The 25,154-nt window shown below is 40.0% G+C and overlaps 1 protein-coding gene across 2 annotated transcripts in view; it reads left to right on the top strand.

Annotated features, from left to right (window-relative positions):
- Window positions 1-25,154, top strand: part of FBXL17 (F-box and leucine rich repeat protein 17) — a 464,141-nt gene that overhangs the window by 433,281 nt on the left and 5,706 nt on the right. Inside the window, exon 8 of one of the 2 annotated variants that reach the window (XM_019727982.2) lies at window positions 8,833-8,975. The exons of the other annotated variant lie outside the window; for it this stretch is intronic. Coding sequence (XP_019583541.2) covers window positions 8,833-8,975 — 143 coding nt within the window. The remainder of the gene's footprint in view (window positions 1-8,832; window positions 8,976-25,154) is intronic. 2 annotated transcript variants of the gene reach the window in all.

Genomic DNA, 25,154 nt, shown 5'->3' on the forward strand with positions numbered 1-25,154 from the left:
ACTTTCCTTCAAATTACATGGAACATTATCTGCTGTCTAGCATGCTATTCTTTGCTATAGTCTAATAATAGAAAAATTATCTCTGTGCCTTTCCTTCTTTATCAATTTAATTCAATAGATATCTGCTGAGTCCTTGTAAGAATAGAGGCAGTGTGCCAGGATTTAAAAACAATCTATGACACCATGAAAGGTTCATCGCCTCATCAGTCTTTAGGGAAAGGAAAATTAAAACCCACAATGAAGTGCCACTGTACACCCACTAGAATGGCTATAATCAGAGACAGGCATTACAAAGTGTTTGCAAGGACGCGGAGATGCTGGAAACTTCATACGTAACTGGTGGGAATGTAAAATGGTTCAGTAACTTGGGAAAACATTTGGTAGTTTCTTATGAAGTTAAACGTACACTTAGCATAGGACTCAGAAATCCCACTGCTAGGTATTTACCCAAGTAAAACGAGAACGTATATCCACGGGAAGACATGTATACTAATGTTCGTAGCGGTCTTATACATAGTAGCCAAAAAGTGGGGAGAGCCCAAATGCCCGTCTACAGTAGAATGGAATACAGCATTTAGAGTGAACAAACTACCAGTACACCTCACAATTGTCCGAACGTCCGAACATAATGGACAGCCCAAAAAAACAGAAAAAAAAGAACAGTGTTGGGCGTTTGACTCTATTTATGTGAAGTTCAGAAACAAAAATACTAATCTGTGTCATTGGAAGTCAAGAGAGTGGTTATCCTTTTGGGGGAAAAGTAGTGACTGAGGCTGGGGATGAGGGGTCAGAGGGGTGCTGGTTATGCTGTTTCTCAGTCTGGATACTCTTACACAGCTGTGTTAACTTTGTCAAAATCCATCAAGTAGGACCCTTAGGATTTGTGCAGTTTTCTGTATGTATGTTATGTGCCCCCCAAATTCATTAAAACTATAAAAAATGAATGACACTTGATTTTCAGAGTTGTAGGGGTCCTAGGAAAGCCTTCTCCACATTTGCTGCTTCGAAGATTTTACAGTCTCGTGGGAAGACAGGCATGTCATTCTAATATGAAACAAACTCTGATAAGTGCTGCATTGGAAATGTAAATAAATAAGTGCAATGACATAAAGGAAAATATTTCCAAAAAAGGAGAACCTGGAAAAATATTATGGAGAGTGGTCACTGTTGGGTTTACTACATAATAATAGGAGGAATATAATAGCGTATTATTAATAAAATAGAAGGAAGAGGTATAAATGGGAAATCAAGGGAGAACAAGACATTGGCTTATATACAAGAAGTCACTACTGTTTAAGAGGCAAAGTTGTTTTACAATAGCAAAACACATAAGCTATTTATATCCTTAAAAAGTGAGTTTGTGTTTTCAGTTGACTGACTTTGCCCCAGCTGTAGGTTATCCTGTTCCAGTGGGTCTTGGCCCTGGCTGCGTATTGGGATCCCAGGAGCTTGTACAGCTTCTCCTGAATCAGAATCTCTAGAGGCAGGACTTGGGTGTCTGTACTCTTTCTAGGCACCTGTTATTCTCCTGAACTGCTAGGGCTAGGAAACGCTGCTGTAGCCCCTGACGGGGGCGGAGGGGGCCTTCACAGGGACCATCACACAGCAACCAATGTTTCTGAAAGTGTCAGTTCTTTGTTTTTGGAGCTTCTGTGGCTTCCACAAAGAAGAGCACTTTTCATATTTATCTCTTTGTATCTGTGCCAAGAAATTTCTTTGCAAATGGCTTTTATCCAAGTATTACATGAAAGATGTTAATCCTACTGTTAAATTTTAACCCTAATTCTTTCAAGCACTAGGGGATTTCTTCTGATTTTGTTACAGCTACACAGATCCATAGCAGAAGACAGAACTGGAAAGGACGAAATGACACGTGCAGGTCACTTGTTAATGCACTTGTATGACTAATCTTCCTCCTAGGAGGAAAAAAATGTATTTTTAGTCCTAAGATGTATGTATCAGATCTTTCAGTGTGAAAATAATACCTGCTTTCACTTAGAAAACGTTAGTCTTGTAATTGGTTCATTCACTGTTATTAGTTTATTCATGCTTTTTCTCTGTTTCAAAATAATTTTAGAATTACAGAAAAGTTGCAAAAATAGTAGATATATATATATATATATATATATATATATATATGTGTATATATATATATACATATATATATACACACACACACACATATATATATATAGTCAGCTACTTGTAGTGTTACAACTTACATAATTATCAAGCTAGGAAGTTAACATTGAAACAATAAGATTAACTAAGCTACAAATCTTATTTGAATTTCACCAGTTTTTCTTTCCCCTAATTTCCTTGACTGTTCCAGGATCCAATCCAGGATCTCACTCGGTATTTAGTTGTCACATCTCCTTAAGACTCCCCCAATCTGTGACACTTTCGCATTCTTTTCTTATATTCTGTTACCTTGACCCTTTTAATAGGTACTGGTGAATTATTTTGTAGAAGGTTTCTCTATTTCAGTTTGTGTGATGTTTTCTTAGGAGTTAATTTGAGACTATTCATGTTGGCAAGAATATTGCAGAAGAGATCAGGTGGTAAATGATGTCTATATGTGTTGTTACTGGTAAAGTTAACCTTGGCCATTGGGGTGAGGTGTTGTCTGCTGGGTCTGTCCACCGTAAAGTTAGGATTTTTGAAAATTGATAAATACCTTTGTTACTATGTCCGTATTCTGTTTATCCTCAAACTTTCACCCACAGATTTTAGCATCCATTGATAGATCTTGCCTAAAATAGCTACTATGTATTACTGTGGTTTTTGCCTGATGATTTTTTTTAATTTATTTTTTTGTATTTCCACCATTTCTTGTATGTTTAGTAATTGGAATTCTTCTGTAAGAAAGAGCTGCCCTTCCTTGGCTGTTTATTTATTTGATTATTTATTTATATCAGTATGGACTTGGGATGGCTTTTTCAATTTTCTGAATTATAATCCAATACATTCCTTATTTGATCCAGCTCAAATTGATCCAGCTGAGGCCATTGACAGCTCCTTTTGATTGGCTCCTGCGTCCTTTTAACATGCCCTCATTCATTTTTAAGCACTTCTTTTTTTTCTGAGATCACAAGATGGTCCAGACTCATCTTGTATTTTCCCTGCCCCAGACCTGGAATCAACCATTTCTCTAAAAAGCCCTGATTGCTTTTATTTAAGAATGCTATTTAGAAACCAAGAGTCTGAGTGCTTGTAGATCATTGCTACTGGGGTGTTGCTGCTCTGGTCCCTCTCAGCAGAAAAAGTTAGGAAATATATGTGTGTCTACGAAATCATGCATGCACATACATCATATTCAGTAGTTGTTTCTCTACCTATCTGCGTGTGTTTGAAAACCATGTGTTCATTCTAATGCCTGTGATTCCAGTTCAGTACCACAAGGTTCAATCTAAGTCTCTCGCCTTAGCTTATTTGTAACTTCTTTTTCTGACAATGAGAAGACTGGCTCTCAGTCTTTTACAGTCTTAGGTTACACATAAGTATGTACTAAATTGCTAACTCATATCCTTGTGAGAAACAGATTCATTAACCAGAGTACAGTATTTGCTGACAGTGCTTTTTGGTTTTCACCTTACAATAGCCCGTCAAAATCATGTTTTCCAAAGCGACTTAATTCCCATCAGGTTCATGCTGTTCATTTGTAATACAATTCGGTTCATTTGTTACTCTTTGTATTCCACTTCCAGTCCCCCACATCCTGGTTTTATTTATTTATTTATTTATTTATTTATTTATTTATTTATTTACTTATTTGGAGGGGAGGAGATATGTAAAGCATTACTGTGGTTCAGAGAGTCAAAGCTACATATAGCCAAAGAGATGTTTCAAGAAATGTCTGTCCCTCCTCAGACCCCACCCCCACATTCTGTGATCCCTTCCTTCTTCTGCTTTCCCATAAGCCCCCTATACTTAAACCGTCTCTGTAGTTTGTGGTTTATATTTCCCATATTTTTTTTGCACAAATGTGAAGATTCAGGTTTTTTATTGTATTCCCTTTTATATGGTGGTATCACACCACGTAAGCTCTTTTGCACTTTGCTTTCTTCACTGAATGATTTGAAAGTTCCTTGTGAGCTTCCCCCTTTCATTTTTTGTTGAACCTGCATAGTATTCAATTGTGAAGGTGTAGCATAGTTTATTTAAATTAACCACACTCCTCTGTATGGGCATTAAGGTTGTTTCCATTATTTTGCAGTTACAGTCAATGCTCCAATGAATAAATTTGTATATACGTGATTTTGTATAATTAGAAGTCTATTTTCAGGGTAGATTCCTAGAAATGGAATCTCTAGTCAAAATTAAGTACATATGTGCTTGTGTCTTTCATTCACTCTATCTGCCAATGGAACTGCCTTTTAGTGAGTTAATATATATCCTTGATCATCACATAAATTAGTGAACTAGAGCTTTTAATTTGTATAACTTTTAAAATTTAACTTTATTAGTTGCATTTAGCACATAAAAACTATATTAAAATTGCATGGGGATTAGGAATTAGTCTTGCATAATTAATCTGTTTTCAAGGCTCAATAAATATCATTGTAATGTGTCAACAGCCCCTAATGAAGGTAGTAATTTTTTTTTAACTTTTTTTATTGGGGAACAGTATATTTTTCCAGGACCCATGTCCAGCTCCATGTCAAGTCACTGTTTTCAATCCAGTTGTGGAGGGCGCACCTCACTGGCCCATGTGGGGATCGAACCAGCACCCTTGGTGTTATGAGCACCGCGCTCTAACCACCAAACCAACCAGCCACCCAGTAACCTTACATATACTTTATGTACAGCCCTATCCCCCAGGTGCAGTCTACAGGTTCATGATCACCAATGAGGAATAAAAGTTCAAGAACGCTAGCAGTGACATAGTGACGAACAGCTTCTTTAATGCTCTCATTTGCCCAGAGCTTTTTATTTTTCAAAACTCAAGTCTTTTAATTTTTTATCACCTGCACCAGTGTAGAATGCTTTGGGGAAATGACGTTTATGTAGTACAAGGCCCCTTATCTGTATTATCTCATTTGAACCTCAAACCAACACTGTGAAGTAGGCAGGACATTGTGCTGGCGAGGAAGCTGAGACTCAGAAAAGTTAAATGTCATCCCGAGGTCAGACATGTACTATGTTGTGAAGGCTGGAAATGAATTTGAGGCTATGCCACATGACAGGTTTCACAGCTGGCTCATGGACAACAATGTAAAAATATCCAAAGCTAGGCTATTGTACAGAGAAGGAAATTACTCAGTATATACATATTTTGGAATTTAAAGATTCTATTGGACCCTCTATTCTATAGTTGCAGGGTGAATACCTGGCTGCCTATAAGCTGCAGCGTTTCACTCCTGAATTGTGATGAAGGGAAACACATCCTGAATGAATATAGGCAGGCTCCTCAGCCACCCTGGGTGCTGCCGCTATTGACAGAAGGAGCACTGGCTTTGGAGCAAAACAAACTGTCTCTGTTTGCACCCTGTTTCTGCCACTTATTAGGGATGGAGCCTTGGTGAGGTATTTAACCTCAGTTTTCTTACCTCTAAAATGGGGGTTGTTTTTGCAGAGCTATTAGAGGGATTAAAAATAACTTCATCGGAAAGACTCTCCCTAGTACCCTCCCTCCCCCCAATCTGAATGTTATTCTTACAGTGATCAGTCCCTTTCCTTCAGAGCACTTGTTGCCATTTAGAATTATGTGTACTTCCGTGTTTGTTTCACATCTCGCTCTCCTACTAGAATATAAACGTCATCACTTCAAGGACTGTGCTTATTTTTGCTGCTTGTTTGCGTCACTTAGGCCTACGCCACTGCTACTAATTATTGACTAAGTATTTCTAAAATAAATATTGCTGCTTCCTTGTCCTTGTTTCAGCCACACAGAATGCCCTGCAACTTCCTGTCCTTTCTCATCTCTCCACCTTTACACATGCTTTTCCTTAGCCCAACATACTTGGCCTAACTCCTTGGTTTTTCTGGAGAATCCTTACTTATCCCTCAAGACCCACCTTAGCTCTTCCATGATACCTCTTCTCCCCTGAAGAGTGAAGGGTTCCCATGCCCCCCACAGCATGTCTCCATCATAGACCTAAACATAGTATAGTCATTGGTGTTTTCAGCTCATTATTTTTAAGAACCAACTCTGTCCTAAGCACATGCTAGATGCTAGACATACCGTGGTGAATAGGAGCTGTCATTCTAATGGAGGAGATGGGTCACAAAAAAGGAAATAAATAAGCAAATAAATAAAGTATAACATTTCCAATAACCGTAATTGACAGGATGATCCGTTCTGAGAAGCTGACCTTTGACTTGAGATCTGAAAAGTGAAGAGTTAGGAATGGGAAGAGAGAGAGGGATGAACATTGACGGTTTACTGGGTCGTTCCTCATTTCCACCCGACCCTCCCATCCCTCACCCCCACTCAGCTGGCCTCTGAGCTCTGTGGTTTGTTCTGTCCCCAGTAGTCAACACACACCCCATGTGTCACATCACAGTTCCACACACTAGTAGTGCTGCGCGTTAGAATTGCCAGGTGCCTGGCCCCAGGATTCCAATTCAGGGGAGCAGACGTGCACCCAGGCCTAAAAGCGAGCTCTCAGCTTAGTACCCACTTCTCACTCACTGTCTTACTATTCTGGGAAAGTTACTCAGTCTTGCTGTGATTCTGCTTCCTTATCTCTAAAAGAAAAATAACAATAAAACTTCATAAGGTTGCTGTGAGGATTCAATGAGATCATGCACCTAAAATTCTTAGCCCAGTGCCTAACCCAGGGCATCAGTAAGTCCCGGGGAGTATGCTCGGATGAGTGCTCATGAGATGGTTTTTTTGAATGAATGAATGAATGAGTTAAGCAATAGTAAAGTATAATTCTTCAGTAAACAGAACTATGTCCAAACAAAACCTGAATATCCTGATTTATCTTCAGTAGTCTTGTTTACTGTTTATTTTAATTTGGACAAGAAAGGAAAGAAAAAGCAAATACCAATGATTTTAGCACCTAGAATCAATAGCTATGGACTGTTCATTTACTTTTAAAGCAGCTTCTAAAAACTCCACAGATCATTTGGTTTACCTTTTTTTTTTTTCTTGCTGGTGCAGGGCTTTCGTGTTCTAGCCTCAAACCTCAATAAAAGTACACAGTCTGGTGACCCGGGGTCATCCTACCACTTGTGCTTTGTCATCTTTTGAAATCACAGTTTGAGTACTTTGTATTGAAAGGCATTTCTTTTATGTGTCTTCTACTGCATTCATCCTGAGAGATCCTCAGGACATGATAACCAGTGAAAGTTATGACAATACCGGAGATAACAATTTTCTTAGGTCGGGGACACCAGTGGGATTAACCTGGGCTATTGCTTCTACTACACAAAAGTATCACTCGGACCATTCAGCAAACCTTTGGCAGATCCCCCCTGCCCAGCTCCACCTCCTTGGAAAACTAAATGCCAAAAAAATAGCATGTGCAAAAATGAGAACATCTGCAAATCGGTGGCATGATGAACTTCCCAGGAAATGTTTTTTTTCTTCCATTATAACATTTTCACTGGAAAACACTCGGATCATGATTATTGTTTTTGTAAGCTTTAAATATCTGGCTTTGATATTTGAATGAAAGGGTATGAGTTTTCTAGAAAATAAAAAAAATTACTGAGGTATTTAGCAAAGAGATGTTGCCAAGTGTACTTTTCTGTGAGCTGTGAGAGTTAACATTTCTTTACATGAGTAATTCACTCTAATTAATCTAGTCAATCGGAAAATATCATCTATCTTTAATGTCACAGAAATCAATTCATCCTATCTTAGCCTGCGGAAATAATTAGCAAACAATTTCTTCTTCCTTTTTAGTATCTGTGGCATTGTTTTCAGGGTTTTCATTTATAAACCAATGCACCATAAACTTATTCTGGCTGGAGTTACTGAAATCTGCTTTTCTGCTCCACAAACGTAGAGGTGTACATGGCTATCAAATCAGAAGTCCACAGCAAAGAACCACATTCACTAGTTGGTCGCTCTGACGGGGTGATGGGTCTCCTGGAGCCGTGATAAGTAGTGCACGTCAAAGATTATGGGATAATCTTTAATAGTGGTACAATGCTGAACAGTCAGGAAGACTAGAGATACTGTCATCCTTTTCAGATGACAGGTTTCATTTTATATGTTAATAGAAGGAAGACTTGTGATATGGTGAGGAAATTCACCATAACAAATGCATTCCCTTTACTGCACTCTAGTATGGCACCAATTAAATTCAACTGTATGCATAATATACTCTTAATTCCTAACAGTCCCAAGAAAGACTAATGTGAAAAATGTTATATACTCTTACATTTTACAGATCATGAACAGATTGAAAAATTATGCCAATCGATAAAGAAATTCATATGCAGTACCACACACACCTCAAAATGTTGTTTCATGGGTTTTTCTTTTTTTAAAAAATCATTAAGGTTATCTTGGGTAAAGCTTAGTTACTATTTGGGGTTTTCTGTAATATCATATGTGTAATTTAATTTATTCCTTCCGCAGATATGAATGTTTGAAAGTACGAGTAACCTTGCAATGAGTGAAACTGATAAAAGGTTGTGTTCCAATGAAAGGGAAATTATGGAATGATTATTCACTTTGTGATAGAGTTTGTCTTAGGGTAAGCTTTCCTAAAGCATTTCAAATTTAATTTAGTTTCTAAAATGTTCATCTACAGACAACATTTCAGGAACAAATTTTGTGAGGAAATGAGAGAAACAGTCATAATAAGATAGAGATCCCTTACACTACTAACATTTGTGCTTTGCTCTCTTTCTCTCTGTCCCTCCTTGCAGCACTGATAGCCATTGGGCGATACAGCATGACCATAGAGACTGTGGATGTTGGATGGTGTAAAGAAATTACAGATCAAGGAGCCACCCTCATTGCTCAGAGCAGCAAGTCTCTGAGATATTTGGGGCTGATGAGATGCGATAAAGTAAGAGTTACCTTTCAAGTTTTGCTTTCTACATATCCGTATATTAGGTTGGTGCACAAGGAATTGCGGTTTAAGAGGTTAAAAACAATTGCAGAAACTGCGATTACTTTTGCACCAACCTAATACTTAGTAGCTTGATACCATATTCTCTCTCTCTCCCTACATGTATGTATGTATGTATACACGCACATGCATGTACTGTTACAGATATACATTGTAAGATGCCTGGCTTTCTAAACTAATCGGAGATTAGTTTTGCATTTCTCTGTTTAAAAATGAATTTTGTGCATGTGCAGAAAGAAAAAAAGAAATCATACATACAGTCAACTTAGATTTCGACCATTTATCCATAAGCCCATGGAACAAAACTTATAATGTTTGCATGGCACACTGCAGTGTACAGGGTCTAACAGTAAAATTCTGTCCCGGGTTCCAAGTTCCCTGCAATAGTAAAGTGAAAAGAGCAGTACCAAATTGTTTTCTTCAACATTTGAAGTGTACAATTTCAGTTCTCAGCACCAATGTACTCTGGGCCTGTGAGGTCAAGAAAGGGCCAGTGTGGGGCTTTGAGATGAGAGTCTGCCTCTTCCCATACTTTAGATGCCACTTTGAGCACATGATGAGAAACGTTCCCCGGGGTCCCACTGAAGGTCTTTGAGCTGCCCAGAGACGTGGGCATGAATTTGGGAAATTGTACCACATTCAACATGGTGCCCTTTGAAGACTGAGAACAAAGATGACAAAATCTGTATTGATCACCTCTTTTCCTCATTGTTAATTCCATGTTTTCCCTATAAGAAAGAAATAGTTATTTGTGCTATGAAGGGGCGAAAATGGAGGCCCCAAAAGACCAGGCACTGGTCCACACCTCCCAGATGTCACCCCGTCCGTCAGAGTTCATGGTCAGTTCCTGTGTCATCTCCAGGCATAGGAGCTGCTTCCTTGGAGAAGGTCCACCTCAGATACTTGTTCAGAAAATTCTGGCATCTTATAATAATTTACACATGTGTGCTCCTTTTGCAAATGATGATCAGGGACATATCTAGCAAAATGGAGTGGAAACTAAATATATATGCCTCTCAAAGGACATGCGTTTTCTAACTGTAGCAGATTTGGGGGCAAGTAGAAAACCATTCGTGTGCTTTGTGATTTTTGTTAATTGACCTAGTTCTTTTCTCCAAATGCTTTAAAATCCCAACTTATACCAGGCCTCTGCCAGTTAGTTATGTTTAGAGAGATTTCATTATCTATTCTCAGCCCAGCCTGGAAAGCCACTGACTCTGTTACCAAGCAACAGACTGAGACCCAGGGGTTGCAAGTCTCCCTCAAATTTCACTAACTACTAACCTAACACTACCACTAACCCTGTCACTTTAAAATGGAATTCTTTTCAAACAAGTTAAAGGGTCCACAGTAGGCAGAATATTCTAGAAACATGAAATGAATACAGCAGAGCCCCTCAGCATCCACTAGACGAAACTGCTACCTGAGTGCTACCTAACCAAGGACACCAGAATGTATGTGTTCAAAATAGATGTATCCACAACCATGCTCGGAAATCACCGTATTTCTAGTCTATGCTATCTAGATGCATTGAGGTCTGCTCCACCTTCAGAGATGAACTGTAGAAATGTATATTCCAGTTAGTACAGGGGATGATTAGTCCAGATATATTTGCTGACCAGCATTTTGCTAATTTCGAGTTAAGAAATGAATTCTTTTCTACCCAGATACAAGTTAGTTCAAAATGAGATGTGGAGGCTGTTCTGTTTGTGGGTATCCCTGAAGGTTTTAGCCTTTTCCTCAGGCGGACTCTGGATCCCTCCTCAACCTGAGAGGACTTGTCTCTAGCACCATGCCTCTGACCGTAGCCCGTGGCCCAGCCCAGGGTATCCTGGGCTCAGTCTTGCTGCCTGCGCCCTCAGGCCTCAGGCAGCTCAGAGCCAAACACGTGAGGTTCTGTGAGGACGGAAGAAGTTTCCAAACCACACACAAAGTACAAGTAAAGCCTTGCACATAAAAAGCCTGCTGGTTGATTTAGTTGGATGGAAATCTAGAATAAGTCACTATTCAGCTTTCAAAATTTACATTATGCTATCCATCTCCAGATTTTAACATTTTATCAGGATTCTAAGAAAGATTTGAGAAGCAAAGAAAAGAGGTTAATAGTTGAGGGCATGGACTCTGGAATCGGAGTTAGCATTCAAATCTGGGCTCTGAACTTATCTCTGTCATCTTGGGCAGTTATTTAACCTCTCAGTGCTTCTGTTTTCTCATTTGTGAAATCAGGATGACAATAATACCTGTCTTGTAGAATTGTTGTGAGCATTAAATGAGTGAACATATATCAAGCCCTTAGAATAATGTTACTAACAGTTATATATAAAATGCTGTGTTATTCTTATCAATATCACTACATTAGCCTGTGGGTTCATATTTGAATTTCCAAATGAGACAAAAAATGTATTGCCTGCTACCCATTTTGAAAGGAAATGAAAAAAAATGAGGGGAAAAAACTCAGAGAAAATTTTGCCCTTTTACTTTTTCTTCACTTAAGTTTAAAATTGAGACTATTTTCTATGCAAAGATATCAGTAATTACATTTTCTACACACTTTACATAGGACAACTTATGCCTCCATAGGACATGCTGTATTTGAAATCAACTTACTAACCCAGGCATAGGGATGAAGAGAAAAGGGTGGGTTGAAGGTAAAACCATTTAAATAGGTAGGGAAACAAAAAGAAAAACAAAAAGAATAAGAACAGAAACAGGAAACAGAAATTATGATTAGGACGTGGAGATGAAGACACTCTATGTCAATGTGATCATCTGTGCCAACAAAGAATCAAAGAAGAAGATTAATTTGGGCCTCACACTGTTCTTAACCCAATCTGCTAACCACTTCTAACTCATTAACTTGAGTTCTCCTTCCCCTTTCTTGCACAGTTACCCCTGTGTCAGGAACATGGTCGGTGAGATCCCTGCACTGGGGAGAGATGGGGTTTGTGGCGTCTTTGTGTCCCAGGGCTCGTGTCCTGTGATCCTATGGTTCTGAGGAAGGTTGAAGCCTGGCTATATTTTCTTTCACATGCAGTCAGTTTCATTTGGGCCACTTGTACTTAATTTGAAAGCTATACGGTACCAAACTTCTGCTTTTTTCCTCACTTGAGCTTTTGAGGAACTGTAAGAATAACAAAATGCAGTGTATTTTTTGAAGGAAAAAGTGTTTTTCCTCCGTCTCTCTTTCTCTCATTAGATGAAAATCATTAAACAAATTCTTTGCAGATGAAAGCAACATGTGCTTAGATTATCAGACAGTGTCTGAGCAAAACTGCAGCCAATTTGTTTGGCTGCAACATGGCTGACTCCTAGGGCGGAGTCCTGCAGCCATTGGACAAACACAGCATATTCCCAAGCACTTGTAAAATTAGGAAGTGCATTAAGAAGCCCCTGCTTGAGTGGCTTTTCTGATTGCTGGATGGATAAGCATGTTAGAGGCATTACTTTGGGTTTTGAAGCCAACGCCGCTTAATCTCCTATACTTTAGTGCATTGTAAGAACCAAGAGAAGAAAACGCTGTGTGAGACGGCTTTGATGAATTGGGGTGAACTTATATTCTTAAAGACTGTTCAAAGGCTTACTTGACCTTGGGAATTAGAGTTGACCCGAAATCACCTATCAACTTAACACGCATTTATTTGGTGATTTAGTTAAAACTACTTGTATAATCAACGGGACTCTCTAATAAGAGCAATATGTTTACTCTGCTTTCCACAATTACAGACAGTGGCTTTGGTCATAGAAATCATTTTCACAACTTCAGTAAATTCTAGATTCCATATAGATGCATTTCTTCTAATAATATATTTTCCTCATTTCTTACAAGGCAGTTTGGATGGAGAACAAAAGTGAAAAGGACAAAAAAATTTATGGAAAAGCTGTAGGGCAAATGGAAATGCAGTGTTCAAGGTTAATGAAAAATGTTTGGGGTAACAAGGTTGATGAAAAGGGAGGGAGCCCAGTGGCATGGCATTGGCTGAGAAACCAGACCTCGCCAGAGGCAGCCTGGCTGGTTTGGGAAACCTCGGTGATAAAATGTCGTGGTGGAAACCTCTGCAGGGTGTGTTAATACAGAAGTTTGGAGACATAGGGCCTGAATTATGAGCAGTGAATAACATCATAAATGTAGCAATATGCCAAACCCTTGTGAAAAGCAGTTGGATGGAGAAATGCTGGAGCTTTTAAAAGCTCCCTTTCACTTACATTTTTTTTTAACTTCATGCAGAACTAATTTTATACACTGTTCATTTGATTTGAAAATGCCAGCGTCTGGGGTATCATTAAAGAGCGTTATTGAGAGAGCCACTCTTGGCAAAGCATTTTGCTTAAAATGCTTATTAGCTCTCGGGTCCCTGCAGTGTTGTAGACAGGACCGAGAGAGTTTCTCCCGCTTACCTAGCCCCGCTGCCCCACCTTTGTCCGGAGCAGGTAGCTGCCCGCCTGCTGGGAAGCTCCTTCCCCTTGGCCCCGAGGCGCCAGGAGGGCCTTGGGGGCACGGTACTTAAGGAACAGACATAAATAGATTTTGAAAGGTCCACCCCAACGTCCTATGACCAAAGCCTCTTGGAATTTCTTTGATTTCTAGTTGACATAAATTAGAATTACACAGGCGTGAAGAGTCTTCCCAGAAAAAATCAGAGAGGCTGCTGGGGGAGGAGAGCGCCCCTGCGTGAGCCTATTGATTGTCCCGCTGCCTTCAGGCCAGGGGCCTCTTTGGAGGCCGACTACTATTGATCCACACGTAGAAATAATCAAATTACTTCATTTCTCATCAAACTGCCACCGCCGAGACCTTTCTCCTCACCTGCCCCAATTTCTGAAGTACTTAGTTGAGGAGTAAAATAGATGATTTTTTTTTTAAATCAGAAATTATTTCTTGAGGTCATAAGAAATCCTTGTTTTTCACACAAGTTCCTCATTTAAATGGTAGAGAAATTCCATTTAATCAAATCAGCGAGAAGCCAATGCAGAAAGCAAGTAATGGAAACCAGTCAGCTCTTTAAAGCCAGGAATCTGCTTTACAACCTTAAACTACCGAGGGCCAAGTTTCGTGTGCCCAATTTAATGTAAAAATATTCAGGAAAAATGGACCGCTGCATTTTTCAGGAAGTAATTATGGTAAGAGAAAGCCTCAACAACCTAAATATTTCTGTGAAGAAAATGGAGTTTTTATCAGCTTGTTTTAGGAATCCTGAGCAGGAAAGCCCTATGGGGAAAATAATAGAGGACTCTGTAACTAATATACAGAACTAACTGGAAAAATCAGTTTAAGGGAAAATAATTTGTGGGGCCCTGTGTCCGGGACTGTTTGGGTAGCAATCCAGCCATGAAACAAAGTGGGTACCTGCAGGGACTCCGCCTCTCCCCTGCAACGTATGCACAGCTGTTTCCAGATTGCCCATAGCCAGAATTTAAGACTGGAAATGTATGTCTTATCAAAGAAAATAAAGTGAAAAACAAAACATTCTTTCCTAATAAGGCAGGAGTGGCCTGGCTGTATCTGATCGTGCAGTTCTAGGCCGCGAGCGAGCGACCGTAACCGTTACATGAACAGCCCATAATACCATGTGCTCCAAAAAAGAAAGGGACGATGAAAAACAGTGAGAGAGTGTGGCGGGGGCTCTAAATTCTGAACTTAAGTCCTTCACCTGAAGTATCAGCATCTTGTTCCTTTTGCTGATAAAACAGTTTCTCCGGGTGATTTTCACACAGGAGCACTTTAAAACACATTTTTATAACCCTGTCCTGATTATTCCTGGTAATTGAAACAGAGGAAAACACATCAGCTGAAACTCACAGGTTACCTCTCAGCCTCATTTTAGCCAAAGTGTTTCCATCTCTTCTCCCAACCCTATTCACCTGAACTGCTATGAAGTGGTAACTTGAAAGGGCTTTACTGTTTTTAAATATTAAACCAGGAAAACACTGGCATGGAGCTTTGTGACAGGTTTAACTGGGGAGTACTAGTGTTTTCAAATTCTACTTCCATCACGTCACTATCTGTGGGACTTTGAACAACTTAATTTCTAAAAGCCTTCGTTTCACCATCTGAAAATAGGGATAATATTTACCCCATAGAATTGTTACGAGATTAAATGAGATACGGCAATAAAGTACTTAGCCCAAACTCATGCTTATTATTATCATTATTATTTACTCATGTATCCATACCTGCTTTGGAATCTGATATTTAGCCTTGATATGAACCACTGGTTCAGAGTATCCTAGCCATGGATTTTAAATAAGACCCATTAATTTATAGTTAAATTTATAGAGTAAGAAGAATCCTAGAGACCAGCAGGTCTCAGTTCTTCCTTGTGAACAGAGAGAGTAAAGATTTGCCAAGTCAGCCAGCCAGTCCGTGTCCAGGCTGGAACTCGCCTGGTTTGCTTCTTCACGAAAATCAACATCTCTTAGAACCTTTTAAGGGAGTGTGCTGCAACTAGCTGCTCATGTTTTGCTCATTTCTGTTAAAGGATTGATGTATGGTGAAATTGTTGTTGTTGTTGTTTTAAGGAGGAAGGAGAAGGCCCACTGTTCCCCAAATGCTGTAAAATGTTCTGTTGGAGTTTGCCTGAAGGCACCCTGGAGCCTCCTTGCTTTGCAGTAAATATTCTCCTTGGAATTTTGATTTGGCTTAAGTAATTATACGAAAGACTTAGGTTGCAGGATCATATTATTTTTCAAATTTACAAATCAAAAAGGTAACAGCAATTTCTTAACAGGGCTCAGATTAGATTCCCAGAACTCCTGAGCACCTGACTGCACAAAGCAGAAACCAGGACGGCCGCAGCAGCTCAGGACACTGGGGGCTGCTGCCCTTTGGGAATGGAACGGCAGCCCAGCCCATGTGTGCGGCCTGGCCATCCAGCAGCAGGTTTTCACAGCCTGCCACACTGGGCCTAGTGAAAATTTTGTTTGCCACATAGGTTTTCAAAGAGAAAAGCTAAACTTCATCCCTCAATTTTTATCATATATTTTAATCCTTTATTTAAGAAATATCTACTGAGCTGCTTACTCTGTTCTAGTCACCATGATAAGGGAACAGGTCAGAAAAAATGGTGTGCAAGATAGAGTTCCTACTGCATGGAGCCTGCAGCCTCCTGGGAGAGACAGACAAGCAAACGGACAAACAGTGCTGTAAGACTGAAAATTAATTTTCAAAAATGGCACCCCAAATTATATTTCTTCTGCATAAAGAACCTCACTTATATCCCACATCTGCTTTCAGCTACTGTCCTCCAGAGTCCAATCTTTCTACCACTCTACTGTTAAACTTCCTGAACAAAGGATTGACTATGAACAGTTGTCCTTACTTTTACACTGCTCCTTACAATCTGTTTCCATCCTCACCATGCCACTGGCTTCTGGTCTTTTCAAGATCAACAGCAACTTCCATGTCATCAAATCCAGTGGCCACTTCTCTGTGCACAACTTGCTCCATCTCTTAGCAGCTGCATCCACGTGGCAACCATTCCCTCCTTCCTGAGAGGCTTCTGTCTTGTCTTCCATGCCACCATGCTCCTGGTTTTCCTGGCTTCCTATCCCATACGGCTTTCTGTGCCTCCGTTCCCTCATCTGTAAAGTGGAAATAAAAATAGCCCCTAGCTCAGGTAATTGAAAGGGTTAAGTGAGCGAATACATGTAAAGTTCTTTACATGAAGTAAGCGATAAATATTAGCTCTTCCTGGTGCTGGGAAATCCTTACCTTTTTCATCCTCATCACACTCCTTGTTAGAATGTTAAGCTCCTTGGGTTTCTCCTTCTGGGTTATATTGCCAGGCTAGTATGTAATAGTATGTAATAGTTGCTAAACAAATGTATATTGGATAATGGATGGATGGGTGGGTGGGTGGGTGGATGGATGGATGGATGGATGGATGGATGGATGGATGGATGGGTGAACCAATGGAAGGACGGACTGATGGACAGATGGATGAATTGGAGTGTGTTTCTCATCTGAATTCTGTGTAGCTCCAAGGTTCTGAGGAGGTTTCTCAGAGTCTCTGCCTGGCTCTCGCGCCTGGCATCCATCAGAGCAACCTCACTTTTATTGCTTTATTGCTTTTGTTTATTTGGTTTGCTTATTTAATATTTAATATTTGGGTTTGTGGAAGTGTTACACAGACAAAAGCAAGTTTGAAAACCATTAGGTCCCACTGCCTCTTAATAATTTGATAGATTATAAAAAGTACCTAGGCAGAGGGGAATAAATAAATGAGGAAGAAAGATGACACCGTGCATTTAATATCAGTTTCCTGTAGCTGGGGGATTCTGAGTGTAGCTAAAAGCCCCTGAGACTGAGGACAATCACAGAGTTCAGGCATCTGATGTGTGACTGGACTCGGCATCCTTCAGATGCGAACCCTGAAATGCTCTGATTTATGTAGTCGCTCTTCTGAAAACCAAAAATATTACTTGTTTTTATTAGGTTGGTACAAAAGTAATTGTGGTTTAAAAGGTTAAAAAAAAAATTGCAAAAACCACAATTACTTTTGCACCAACCTAATAGTTGTTTTTTGTTTTTGTTTTTTAATCTACAGATAAACAGATCACTTCTATGAAGACTAAACTTTTGCTGATAATAAATTTGTTTTAGGAAACTGGTCAAATCCATAAATTCTACCTAATGGAGACTGCAATTTTAGAAATTTTTTTCATCAGGTATCCACTGATGATTACCAGTGGTCTAGGCTTTGTCTAAGAAAATAAAAACTGAAATCCAGAAAGCCATTTAAGCATAAGAGAAAACATTTTTCAGTTCTGAGAGTTTTCTCTCTCAATTGTGTTTTTCAGCTTAATTTTGCGAGTTTAATTTAGAAACACCCAGATGTGTTCCATAAATACATTGCACTTACCACTCGCTTAGTGACTACGTTGATTATTTTATTAGGGGCCAGGTTTTCTCAAATAGTCCATCTTTTGCCAAACCATTTAGGGCACTGCAGATGACTCCCCCAGGGCCTTTCTCCATCCCGGTGTCCCACACATATCCGTTTTGGCTTTCACATAGTGCAAATCTATACAAAACAAATGCATTGATTTGCGTGATGGGTCAATCCCACGACTGTCGGTTGTGGCCTCAGAATGGCCTGTGGAAGGCTGAGTACCTAGAGCTTACACTTGGCTTGAAACATCTTTTTTGTGGAGGATTGTTTGGTGAAACAGGGAATGAAAATGTCACTAATTTTTCTCTCTGACAGTCTGGTTGTTAGACTCGTGTCTCACTAATCTCTAGAGACTTCAGGATGACGAGCCCCGATTCTCACTTGACAGTGCAGGCGTTTCTGTGATCCCCATCCTCCCAGGTCCTTCGCTACTTTCTCAGTGTGCTAATTCAAGTGAATACCGTGTTTCCCCACAAATAAAACCGGGTCTTATATATGAGGTTTGCTCCAAAAGACGCATTAGGGCTTATGTTCAGGGGATGTCATCCTGAAAACTCATACTAGGGCTTATTTTCTAGTTAGGTCTTGTTTTCAGGAAAACACAGTAGAAGCAATGCTAGTGTTAGCAGGCAAGCCACATTTCATGAAAAAGAGACAGCATGAAGCCAGGCCTGTTGTGATATTGACAGTGCATAGCACTTCTAATCATAGCAGATTGTGAAATGGAATGACTGCATTTGACAAAGTTGGCTGAATTTATGAACCTGCCCCTGTCCGGTTCATTGTGTTCTCAGTATCTGTCTCTTTCTGTGCTTTGGAATTTTTAGATGAGTTTTTGCCACCCTAGTGTAATCTTTCTTACCTCAATGTTTAAAAATAACGCCCTTGAAGGCCTCAGGCTATTCATAAGAGGTTTATGCCTGAAGCAGAGTGCATTATGGGTGACCTGTAATCAGCTGACTCCCATAGCAGGTGGCTTTGAGGCAACAATAAGATAATCTATTTTTCTTCTTAAATTTATAATAAATAACTTAGTTATGTATGTCCTCTCCTCCTACTTCACGGGTGGTCCCTTGAAGAAACACTTAAGTCCCTGTGAGGGATGGGTTCAGGGGAATTTTTCCTTCCACTAGCTGTTGGGAAGTTCAGGTAGCGGCCTCCTTTGGCTACGCCCAACTAGAAATCTAAGACAAATGCTGAAGGAGGAGAAACCAGTCTGTTTTTACCATATTCGAAAAATCTACCTTTTGTTTCGGTCAGTGACGAATATTTGGGGTGGCGGGGGGGGGGGGGTGGTGGACTAATAAGCTATAGGCGTAACAGTTTCTTTTCTCCAGAACCCCTGACTTAGAGTTTAATGTAGGGGGCAGCGCAGGAGGTGGGTGAGTACCTGTTACCTTTCAGTAATCTTAATTCAGATCTTGACTTCAGATTCCCAAGTGCAGAAATCATCTGCACCCTCTAGGGGCTCTTCAGTCAGAAGGTTCAGACCAGGAGGTCTCAACCGGTGCTGCATCTGAGAATCTCCTAGGAGCTTTCAAAAATACTGATGCCTGGGCACCATTCCTTCAAGATTCGGATACAGTTAGTCTGGGATATGGCCTGGACGTTGGGAGGTGTTAAAGATTCCCCAGGAGATTCTAATGAGCAGCCAGGCTGAAGACCACTGTATTCTTGTTTGTATTCTCGGTTGCAGATACAGTTCAATTCTTGCCACATCAGTAGAAATGTCTCAGATATTTGTTACGGATGAGTCACTGTGGGGTTCACAGAGAAAGGCCTGGGTGTGACTGAGAAAGGAAGAGGGAAGGACGGGAATGAGAAGTTGCCTGCAGAGTAGAGAAAAGGAACAGCCAGCACGCTCTAGTTCACACCTAGAAATCTTTTCACCACGCTGGGAAGACCCTTTACCCTCACTGTGGGCTCTGCCTGCAGCCTGTTCATGCCTGTTGAGCCTTATCCTCCTCCAGGCAGCTGGCAAGCTTAGCCTTGCTGCTGAAGAGGAAGTGAAAGAGGTGAGGTGAGAGATTGTAAAATGCCTGGTATCTTGGACTTCTAACCATAGAGAAACAGCACCAGGATGTGTGGCCCGTCACCCAAACATGGACATGAGAAGTCCTACCATGAAGGGAGTGAAATAGAATCATAAAAATCTACTCTCGCCTGCAGAGAACTGGTGCATGCTGTTGGCTGAACAGGGTCCTGGAAAAATCAAATGTATCATCTGCCTTTTTATTTATTTACTTATTTTTAGTGTCCTATTTAAATTTTGTAACTGCATTTAGATGACTTATCTCATTTACATACAAGTTTGAGGTAGTACTAAAATTCACATTACCCTTATTTTACCCATTTTAATATGTGCCCATCTTGGGGCCCATGGGCACTTGCTGAAAGAGCAGTTGGGTCTCGTTCGGATCTTTGTTGTCCAGGGTGACTGAGCAGCCCCTGATGAATGCCAGGTGCTACCGACAGCCAGTACAGCTTCCCAGAGAGCCAGGAAACGCAGAGAGAAACAGGCTCTGGAGGTGAGGCGTATTGCCTGGGAGACAACACTCTGCCTCTGGGCCTCCAGAAGTCCGCCTCTGGGGCTGTTAGCCGTGAGTGACATTGCCCAGGGATCCTGTGGAGAATGACAGACCAGTGAGAAGGCAAGAGCCCTGAATGAGGAGGCAGGAGCTGAGTGTGCTATCTGTGACACCTTCACAGGCATACTCTGGGCTCCTGACTTTTTCCACCTGCGGATGGGGCACCCATTTTCTTAGCCCCCCCACCCCCAGCAGTGCTATTTGAAAAATGAGCTTGCTGCAGTTACACACTTGAATGTGTTAGACGGGCTGGATTAACATTGGTTTACAAAGCTTATGAAGTAAAGGACAGATTGACTGTTTTATTCTAACTTATGAGTGGGTTTCCTTTCTTCCCTGAATAAGGTGTGTACATTTAGTGCACATGGTACCCAGGCTGATGCCTCCTTGTCCTTCAGAAGTCCACCCAAATGTCACTTCTTTTGGAAAGCCCTTTCCGGCCTTCCTGGAGAAGGTCAAGTGCCTGCAAAATCCTTCCATCCACAGTAACCTGCACTTCCCCTAGGAAGCACTCCTCAAGCTTTGCTGCTGCTACTGATTTAATTGTTCGTCTCACTTGCTCTAAGAGGGTGGGGACCATGTTTGTCAAGCTGATCATTTTACACCCGAGACACAGAAAAACGTTTCGATGGGTCGGGGAGAAGAGAGAAAGCAATACAGTATATGGCGTGGGCAGTGGCCCTGCCAAAAGGCCCCTTGTTAGTCTTGCAGCTTCATCATATTTGCACAGCTCCATGACAGAATGCTCTGCAGGCCAAGTAAGATCCATTACAATTTATTTGCCCACCGTGCAGCCGTTCTGAAGAGCTTATACAGGGCTTTGAAATGTAGTGTATGTAAACTGCAATCATTTTTCCTAACGCTAGATGGAAAATCAATGTCAGTGACACTGTGTGACCCTGTGTGTAATACCAATTCTGTCTGAGCCACAGTTCATCTGCAGTAAGAGGTATTAAGGCTTAGATGCCTGGAACATAATAGATGCTCATTGAATATTTTCCCCTTCCCCTCTTCCTCCACTCTTACTGGAATGTGAACATACTTTTATTTTGCCATTTATTAGTCATTTGGATGAAAAATTAGCAAATTATTTTCAAGTATTTCACCAAAATAAACCATGCTGAAGAGGGGGAAAAATGTGTTTGATTTCTCCCCTACAACATGAAAACCTGATACTGACGAGTACAGTGTTTCTCAGTGGAGAGCACAGGGCAGGTTTGGTTGGAGGGACCATCTTCCCTCCTCTGTGACTGTTGCAGTATTATCTACATGCTTCCTGAGACAACAAATGTCATACACCACTGTGACAATAAAACCAACAATAACAAAAGGCCTCAGATTTCCATTTGCATCCAGGTATCAGTGAAAGCATGTGGAATTGCTGAAGCCCAAGCAATAAGAAGGTGGAAATAGCATTGTTTCGAATTAGGAGATCTGTCCAAAGTTCCCCCTATGCTACCAGATAACTGTGACATCAGAAGGGACCTTACCTGTCACAAAATATTACAATCTGTGGGGCCCTCCTGGGCCTGCCACCCTGAGCAGACTACTGATACTGCAAGCTAAAGTATTAAATCTTCTGAACCATGTGGATTTTTGCAAAGTTTTAGAAACCTACTCATGTCCAGTGACCACTAACATGTTTCTCAGTGTTAGTCAGCCAGTGTAGTGTGTCCCTGATCTCCAGTAAGGAAGGCTGCCATCAATTATTATGAAGTATAATAGCCTAGTCATTTCCCGAGTACTGCCTGACGGCCACATGGTTTAGCCAAAATTGCTGAACCACCATCGTGAGCCACTTTGGTCTCCTGTGCAAAATCACTGGAAACCCCAGGAAAGGTATATCTGGAAAGAGGTACCCGGTGATGTCAGATGGAAAGGAGAGTAGCACAAAGAACCACCGTGGGTATACACTTCAAAGGATTAAAGGAGTTTGGAGCTGCCATAATGTCAAGACTTTAAAGATTGCTACTACCACTGTAGCTGGAACAGTCTGGGAACAAGGTGAGCTTATCTTCACGATTTCTGATGTAGCACTATTTGGTGCTTTTTAATTTACTCAATATCTATTCATGACACTACTGTATTAATTTAGCCAACAAATATTTGTTGAATATTTGCTATGTGCTTGCATTCTGTAGGTGCTAGGAATTTGCCAGTGAACAGAAACAGCCAAAAGTACTACCTCATGACCTTATATTTTAATGGGGCAAGGATATGCCAGACAGTGTGTGTAAGACTGAAAACTAAGAGATGACTATAGCACTTCTTGTTGTCAAGGAATTTACTGTCTAGGAATAATGCAATACATGTCATTGTTGTTGGTCTTTTAAATAGTGTTCGCTTTTTGCAGGGAAACTTTTCTCAAAAAAAAAAAAAACACCAAAAAAAAAAGTGATTTTAAGTGGTTTACAGGCATACTTTGGAGATAGTGCGGTTTTGGTTGCAGACCACTGCATTCAAGTGAGTGTCACGACAAAGCGAGTCTTAATCTTTTGCTGGTGAAGGTCTTGCCTTCAGTTGGTAAAAAACACACCACCTTTGAAGTGCAATATAGGGAAGAGCAATAAAACAAGATTTGTCTGTATTATATTCCTAAGTGTGGTTTTAATGTACTCATGTCAAATATTTCCCCTTAAAAAGAAACACATCCAATTTTAAAACTTGAGTCAAAGAAGAATTAAGAATCACTTATTATAAATGGTTTCTTCAGCAAATTTTATCAGAAATTCTATATTTTGAACAATAGTTTTGGGAGATAATTCAGGCCTACACTTACACTTATCTGGAAACTTCTGGGGAAAGTACACCAAAGGAGGGAAAGAAACAGGGTGATGGTCTAGATAAGTTAGTTAAAAACTGAATTTGGAAAAGATTGAAGGTGCTCTCGTCATCCTTCCACAATAGCAGCAGTAACAGAATGAAACTATGGTGTGATTTACCTTAATTACCAGACCAATTTGCCTCACATTTTCAAGAAGTGCTAATAGATGTTAATGCAAAATAGATTAAAATACTAGACAAATTGCTACTACCTTAAAAAGAGTTATAATTTTGAAAATGTAAATTATGGTTATGCAGTCTTTGGAAAGAACTATAAAATCCAATCTTTCTTACATTTAAAATAAAACAAAAACCTGTGGTACGTTCTTTTTTCCCTTTAATCACAGTAATTTCTTCAAATGACACCACTGCATATTTCTTTAGGAAGATACACTGTATTTGTCAAAGTGCATGTGTAATATAGGAGTTGCCATTGGTAGTTTTCTGCAAGAGGAAAAGAAATTGAACATAGAAAACCAGGAATCATGGAGAATTTTTTTTTAATTCATCTTTATGTTCCTTTTTTACATTACATGCATTTTATGAGTTGGAACAGAGAGCGGTTCTTTTCTTTCTAGCAAATGGAGGCGTGCATGACAAAAAATCTGCAAAATCTGTATGTAGGCATGATGATTTAAAATGATGTGGACCCTCCTGGGTCTTACACTGAACTCCTTCTCCAAGGCACCACAACTCATAGAATCTATACAAAGAGGTGGGCATAATTTGTACTTCTGAGTAAATGAAAATAACTTCAGTATAAAATGTATCACACTCTATAGCCAGGGGACACTATAAGTAAGAGATAGAGCTTTCCCTACTGGGAGCACATGTATTTCTCTGAATAACTTCTACCCAACAAAGCTCTAAAATGGAATATTTGCATTTCCCCCACTGCTTTGTTTTCACAGAATTTACACAGCACAGTTAGCAAAAAGGTTGTTTAGAAGACACATTATATCCACAGAGAATTTACCAGTTCTGTTTTTCATACAGCTATACAAAGCCAAAGTACTGTCTATTCTTTCCCATAATCTATGAAAGCCAGAGAATTAACACAGCCTATATGCTCAACTATTATAGGTCTATCTTACTTTATACAAGAGAAATAGGTAAATTGAATTTCAGTAAATAAAAGGATATATGAAACACATTAGGAGAGCTGTCAAAATAAGTTAACCCTGCCATGAAAATCTTAAAGTGAACAATTATTCTCTAGTTTATATACTTCATAAATCCATAGCTTCGTGTATCCGGTTTGTTTAAGGCAAATTGTATCTCTTCCTACAAAACACATCACATGGAGGTATTTCCTGTTTTTAAAAATTGGACCTCCAAAACAAATTACCTGTCAACCCTAGGTATAAAACTTTGCATAGGCCCTTGTGTAGTTTAGAAAAAATGTACCACAGAAGACAGTCCCCATCCCTGTGGTGGGTTTACATGTTTTCTCTTCTCCGTCCTTTTTTTCCAATCTATTTTCAGTTAGTTGTTCCTTGAATGTTAAGTGGCTTAGAGCATGTTTACTTCTTTTGCACTGTGGTGCAGACTTTCTGAGAGTCCTCTCCGACCGAGTGACTTTAGCTCTCCCTTAATGAGATCTACATCCTCCCCGATTTGTTTATGGCAAGAGAATGGAAGGTAGCTGTAACATGGGGAACATCCAGTAAAAAAAAGAGAGAAAAAAAAAAAAAAGAAAGAAAAGGGAGGATTTCCAGAGAATGGATCATTTAAAACCTAATGTGTGCTATTAGGGAAAGTTGAGGGGAATCTCCTCCAGAGAGCATTAAAATAAAATAGATTCTTCTTGTATATGA

Source organism: Rhinolophus sinicus, linkage group LG03 (assembly GCF_036562045.2).
Source record: "Rhinolophus sinicus isolate RSC01 linkage group LG03, ASM3656204v1, whole genome shotgun sequence".
NCBI classification, from domain to species: Eukaryota; Metazoa; Chordata; class Mammalia; order Chiroptera; family Rhinolophidae; genus Rhinolophus; species Rhinolophus sinicus.